The sequence below is a fragment of the Macaca thibetana genome, chromosome 3 (genome assembly GCF_024542745.1).
Source record: "Macaca thibetana thibetana isolate TM-01 chromosome 3, ASM2454274v1, whole genome shotgun sequence".
NCBI classification, from domain to species: domain Eukaryota; kingdom Metazoa; phylum Chordata; class Mammalia; order Primates; family Cercopithecidae; genus Macaca; species Macaca thibetana.
The window spans coordinates 74,718,343-74,724,716 of NC_065580.1; the positions used below are offsets into that span (position 1 = coordinate 74,718,343).

The window sequence follows — 6,374 nt, forward strand, 5'->3', positions numbered from 1 at the left end:
ATTAATAATGCTGCTTTTTTATTATGGGGGAATTTCTAAACTTCCAAAAACATAAGAACATATAGGTAATAAGTATTTTTTCTACCACCATTAGAACCATTAGCTTATCATATTTTGGTTTAAACATAAGTGTGGCTCTCATAGGTTAAGAAATTCCTTCTGATAGCATAATATGAGCCATAGTATCTTGGTCCTTTAACAACACTACGTAACATTCCTATCTCAGATCCTTGATGATGGACAGTCTCCCAAACACAGTCAGTGTCAGAATCGGGCCGTTCAGGAATGGAGTGTGCAGCAGGTTTCTCACTGGTTAATGAGCCTAAATCTGGAGCAGTATGTATCTGAATTCAGTGCCCAAAACATCACTGGAGAGCAGCTCCTGCAGTTGGATGGAAATAAACTTAAGGTAAAGAATTATATGTCTGTGTTAGGTTACCAGGTATAACTTGTATTACTCAAAGCACCTAAAATGTTTTCATTAGATAAGAGCACTCTGCATATCTGAGAGGTAATTCTCATCAACATTCAGCAGAAAGGATGTTGAATTCTTTCTGAGTAGTAAATGAAGTTTCAGAAAGTCCATCAGGGGTTCTAAATTAAATGGTAGGCTGCTGATTAGGAGAGCGAGGGACCCACTCCATTGCTTCCACCTGGCAACACATGGTCCATATATTAACTCTCCTTCCTTCTGATGTAGTGTGAGTTTTAATCATGGCCACTGTGGACTTTTTCATCACGTTAGAATTAAGACCCAGATCCACGACTCTTCTTTTCCTTGTTCATTTCTCCTTCACCTCCACTCTTCCTTACACACCACTCCCAAACTGGGATGATGTTTTCCCCAGAAGTTTTTTTCTCCAAGTATGTACACACATCTTCCCTCCCCTCCATGGCACTTTCATTTCCACTTGTCCAGTCCATCCCCCTTAGAGACCAAGGTGGCATCCATTCCTTTGGGAAAGGGAGAAAGGAGCTTACAGCCAACTCCATGTAACCCCAAGCTCCATGCCCCCGCCTCAGCCCCCTGCTGGGCTGACGGGCAGATGAGTATCTCTTGACAGTCTTGAAAAGGTTAGAGATCAATCAATAGCTTGTGAATATGAAGGCCCCATTGACAAGGCTGTCCCTGTTGGGGAGATAGATAGATGCATCCTGCTGTTGATTCTGAAGGTCACGAAACATTTAAAGTACATAAGCAACTCCCCTTATTCTGAATTCTAAGTTCATCGAGCAACCTCCTCATTATAATCAAGCTTCCTTTATAGGTCTACCTACAGGGAAAGAATGGTTAGTCATGCTGACACGAGCATTCTGGCCCCAAAGACACTTTTGGTTCTCATTGTAATGAAAACATTGGCAGAAAGGAAGCTGTTTCAATTCTTCTTGCCCTTCTTGGAGCCCTCTGTGACAGCAGGTGTTCACTCCTATGCTTTGAAAATATTGATGAGTTTAGCAATACCTTTACCTATAAATGTCTACAGCCTAAAGGTCGGAGAAGTAGAATTGTGCCTTTTTTCCATTCATTCACCCATTAATTACTAATTTGGAAAGCATTTAATTAATGAGCTTTAGGGTATACTTTGCAAGGGACTTCAAAGAACAAAAGAAAAAGGGTAGCCCCCAGTGTGTTAATTTTTAACAAATGTAACTAGCTCTTCCTCTTTTCTTATCTCTTTTATGTTTGAATTAGTTTACAAACTTGAACATATGGTATATTAACATCATCAGAGGGCTCACTGGTTTTCAAATTCAGTTTGTGTGTGTGTTTCCTTCTTAGGCTCTTGGAATGACAGCATCCCAGGACCGAGCAGTGGTCAAAAAGAAACTCAAGGAAATGAAGATGTCTCTAGAGAAGGCTCGGAAGGCCCAAGAGAAAATGGAAAAACAAAGAGAAAAGCTAAGGAGAAAGGAACAAGAGCAAATGCAGAGGAAGTCCAAAAAGACAGAAAAGATGACGTCAACTGCAGCCGACGGTGCTGGTGAGCAGTAACACATACCCTCTTACTGAAGATGGAGATTATCCAAGAGAAGTCCCCACCTCTTCCTGCCCTGCTCTCCTCCAGAGGATGAAGAAGAAACTAAATGATAAGGGTAATGCGGCTCTAGGCCGGCTGAGGAACCGTGTGTTGAATAACTGCATTTTCTGCAATAGAAGGCACTCTTAATTTTAACTACTGACATAGTCCCAAGCCACCTTTGATTTATTAACAAACCAGACATTTCATTTAAGTAGCTGTGTTTTGCTCTTCTCTAACTTAGCAACATCTTGTGTTGTGTTGGGTGTGTTTTGTCACTTGGAGAACTAGCTTGACCCCACCCAACAAGAGCATGATACACCTTGGTGTTGTTGATGGAGCACTGTGAATTTTCAGTTTGGGATCCTGAAATGGCAATTGCACTTGTCTGCATGGCAGAGAGCACCCTGCCATGAGATCTGGACCAGTACTTACTTCTAGGGCTGCAAAACCTACTCCAGTGTGTGGGAAAGATTCACTCTTAATTCTGAGTCTGGACAGTAAGACCACCCTGCTGTGGAAACATGGATGCTCTGCTCCATAGTTACCTACTAAGGGAAAAGGCAAGCAAGCCATTCTGCTTGCTAGGCATCAAAAAGAAAGAAAAGAAATTATAGCTATTTGTTAACCACTGAAAAAAGCAAAAGCCTTAAGATTGTGTATGTGAGTATTACCTTAGGTTCTGAGAGTAATATTTATCCTCTAGATATAGCTGAACACGAAAGAAAAAAATCAGACATTAATGCAGCCATGGGATATTGGGATCTGTTGACCTTGCTACTGTTGTGTGTTCAGCATCTCAGCAACACTGGCAAATACAACACAGTTCCCCTTCCCCCCACCCAACCCAAGAAATTGAACAGGAAATTGATTTTTAAGGAAACCACCATTTTCAGGTTTCCTCTCCTGGGGAACATTCTGGCTGGTCTTCAGCCTGTCTATGTCACAATCAGGAACTCATCACATAGTTTCTACTCAAGATTTCCCAGGTGGGCTCAGTTAGTGTTTTAACAAATGTACTTTTAAGAAAAGTAGAAATACCAGTTTGAGGAAATTTAGATTTGAATAATATTCAACTGGAGAACCAATTTTTTTTTTTAGTACAAAGAATGTTCCTATAAAGAAGAACTGTCAGTTAACATTTTAGGGAGATTTTGAATGGTTTTTCTGAGCCATTCCTTTCCATACTTTAAAGATTTCCAATTTTACAGAAAAAGTTTGTTTAAGGCAGTGCATAGGATACACTTTAGTAGTGGAGGAACTTATACTAATTTTAAGCCAGTATTAAGGATTTCTGTATTTCACCAAACTAAGTCCTAAGTGCAGGAGACTGGGGCAGAAGAAGGAGAAAATAAACTCGTTTTGAGAAATTTCGTGTGATGAGGGTTTTTTGGGTTTTTGTAGTTTATGCTCATGTATCTGGTTCTCTTTGCTGCATTGACTCTAAACTGAGGTTATCCACTTTCCAAAGGACAAGTTTCAACATAAGACTTGAGGCCACATGAGTTCTTGAACAGTATTTTACTTCTTTTACTTAATGGGAATCTCTGCTGCGTTCCCAGCATCATCGTATCTTCCACTGGAAGTATTTATTCCATATGCAGGGCCTGGGCAAGGCTTTTGAGTGTAACAGATTAAGGGAACTCCCTTATAGCCCCATCTTGTGTTTTAATAACAGTGTGATTTTTTTCTTTAAAAAAATTATTTTTGCTTATCTGAAAATCTGAATTCGGAAATTATCTAAACTAGACATTTTTAATTCTGTTCTACACCCAAGGCCTGTTTTCTTTTCATTGCCAGAGTATTGTCTGTTATGCTTCAGCTGTTTTGTCATTAGGTACAGACCATTCATTCAAGCCTCAGAAAGGTTAACATGAAGTAACATTGTGTTTTACAGTTATCAAAGTCACCATTATGTTTTTCTGTCTGTCTTCATTTGGGGTATGATAATGAAACTGCCATATTGGATACTCTATTAATATCTTGAGATGTCTGGTGCTTTGTTATTTATTAACATCATGAGAAATAAGAAGCCACTATTAATGAGCGATAAAATTTGGCAAAATTTTCTAATACTAAAACACTAAATTAGAAAAAATCTAGTAATATTAGTGCTTGCTATTGTAAATTTTTGCCATTTTTGCTTATCTTTGGGAAAAAAGTGACCTGGATCACACTGGAAATTTCACTGTATTCAAGAGTAGAGATAGAAGGATGATTATCTTAAGTTATGTTTACACTTTGGTAATATTTGAAAATGGATGTATATACTGGAAATGTCTATAAGTGTCTTGTTTTTGCACCTAATTTATGATCTATTATATTGCATTTTCTTAAATGTCTTAGAAGTATTTTTCTTTATAACTTTGTTTGTACATTGAATGTTTAGATCAGTGTCCAGCTGACAATGTTATAAATCAAATTCTTATTCCTTAAATCATTTGTATTATAACTATTTTGATTTTTTAGTTAAATTATAGTAATTTTAGTCCTAAATGAGTTCTTTTAGCATTACCACTTAAAACAGATGAAATTGTAAAAGTCACTTGGTTTGATTGCCCCACAAAGCATAAGATATAAACTGATGAAGGGTATGAAAACAAAGTGAAAGACCTCAGATCTTGTGCACATTTTGTTTTCCTATTATTTCTTTTATTGACTGTAGTGCATGATACCTAATCGAGGCTCCAGTGTCTTGCACAATTCCTACTTTAATGCTAGTGGTTTTCACTGTCCTTACAATTTAATACAGAATTGTTACTTCATCAACCTTAAACACTTTGCAGTTTTTTATTATCAGAAAATGAACAAAAAAGGAAATACCTGGATGCTATGAACTGTGTTCCCTAAAGAAGAGCTCAGTATGATTCTAACAATAGCCAAAAGTGTTTTGGGGTATAGGTTATTCTTTGCTGGGAGGGAGTGTGTGGCGAAGAGGCCAAGCTGCAGACAGAAAGCATTGTATGAGCTGTATCTGGGTCAGGGTTTTCCATTGAAGGATGTTAGTTTTATAACAGATTACTTTGTTTAAGACCATCTCCCTTCAAGTAACTCACAGTTTATGTAATACTTATCTCATTCTTTTTTTTTGCCTGAATCAGGAATTTACTGCAGAATGTTAAGTTAGGGAAGAAACCTCATTTCATCCATTCTAACATTCCTGATGAAGTCCCCCTTTAGTTTCATGACAATAAAGCTGCACTGTGGCTGTCATCCTTTAGCTGGGATTGACATTGATTTCACACCCTCAACATCACACAAACTTTTTTAACCCACAGCAGTTCATGATTGCAGTATGATAGGTGCTGAAGCCAAACTCAGCTTTCAACTGGCACAAAATGGGACTGTCTACCTTTTGCTCCATTGTTGTTGGAAACAAAGTGGCAAGAGGGAAAATGAGGAACCAGATTTACCTTTGCCACTATCTGTGACACTGTAGTCATGTCTAGCCTGACATCTTAAAATATCCCAGACCCAAGCTACAAAAATGGTCACAGGTGGTTTGATCTAGCATCTCTGCCGTTAGAGTTTCTGCTGAAGACAAACTCGTCTGGGTTCGTTGTGCACCAGAATTAACATGTGCTTGAAAATTGCATTTTGTAAAAAAGGAAATAAAAATTTCCATTTATATAGATACTCTGATTCATGTTTAAGTGTTAAAGGTTATGCAGACTAAACTTCAAGAGGAGATCCAGTGTTTAACAGTAGTGTTCTAGAGGATTCTAAAGGAAGCTGTCCCAGCAACCCTGAGAGAACCATCTACACTTTGGATATGTTGTAGCCCCATCATTACACTGAGATATTTCCATTTGAGTAACTAAAGGTACTCCTGGCAGAGCTGGAGATGAGGGACACTTTGGTGGACAGTGGTCACTAGGGTTCCCGTCACCTACTTAATGCAAAGACCTTAGTGGTCTCAGAACGAAAAGGTAAAATGGAAGAGAAAAGCACAGTTCTTTTCTATCTTCTAAAATTTACTTTTTATCAAGGATGTACCTGTACACTATTCTAAAGCTAAGCATTTAAGGATAAAGTCCAGAAATAAAATGTCCGTATTTTCTTTCTTTTTTTTTTTTTTTTTTTTTCTGTCATCTGTCACCCAGACTGGACTGCAGTGGTACCATCATGTCTTACTGCAGCCTCAAACATCTGGGCTCAAGTGATCCTCCTGCTTCAGCTTCCCAAGTAGCTGGGACTACAGGCATGTGCTACCACCCCCAGCCAAAACATCCATATTTTCTATTAGAATCGTTTACATTATGATGGGGGGTGGGAAGCTGGGGGAGGGTTGTACATTCCCAAAAGAAAGCAGGGTTATAGGAAATCTGAATGTGCTTCAGTGATTCACTCCTGAAA

General features: G+C 38.5%; 1 protein-coding gene across 15 annotated transcripts in view; it reads left to right on the forward strand.

Moving 5' to 3' along the window:
• The window catches only part of PPP1R9A (protein phosphatase 1 regulatory subunit 9A), a 391,659-nt gene extending 386,525 nt beyond the window's left edge, over positions 1–5,134 (forward strand). For 13 of the 15 annotated variants that reach the window (XM_050782890.1, XM_050782887.1, XM_050782891.1 and 10 more), the window contains 2 exons: positions 227–409; positions 1,781–5,134. In XM_050782890.1, the coding sequence (XP_050638847.1) occupies positions 227–409; positions 1,781–1,993 (396 nt within the window). In that variant the 3' untranslated portion in view covers positions 1,994–5,134. The remainder of the gene's footprint in view (positions 1–226; positions 410–1,780) is intronic. The other 2 variants (XM_050782896.1, XM_050782899.1) reach the window with 1 other exon arrangement.
• Positions 5,135–6,374: the final 1,240 nt, after the last annotated feature.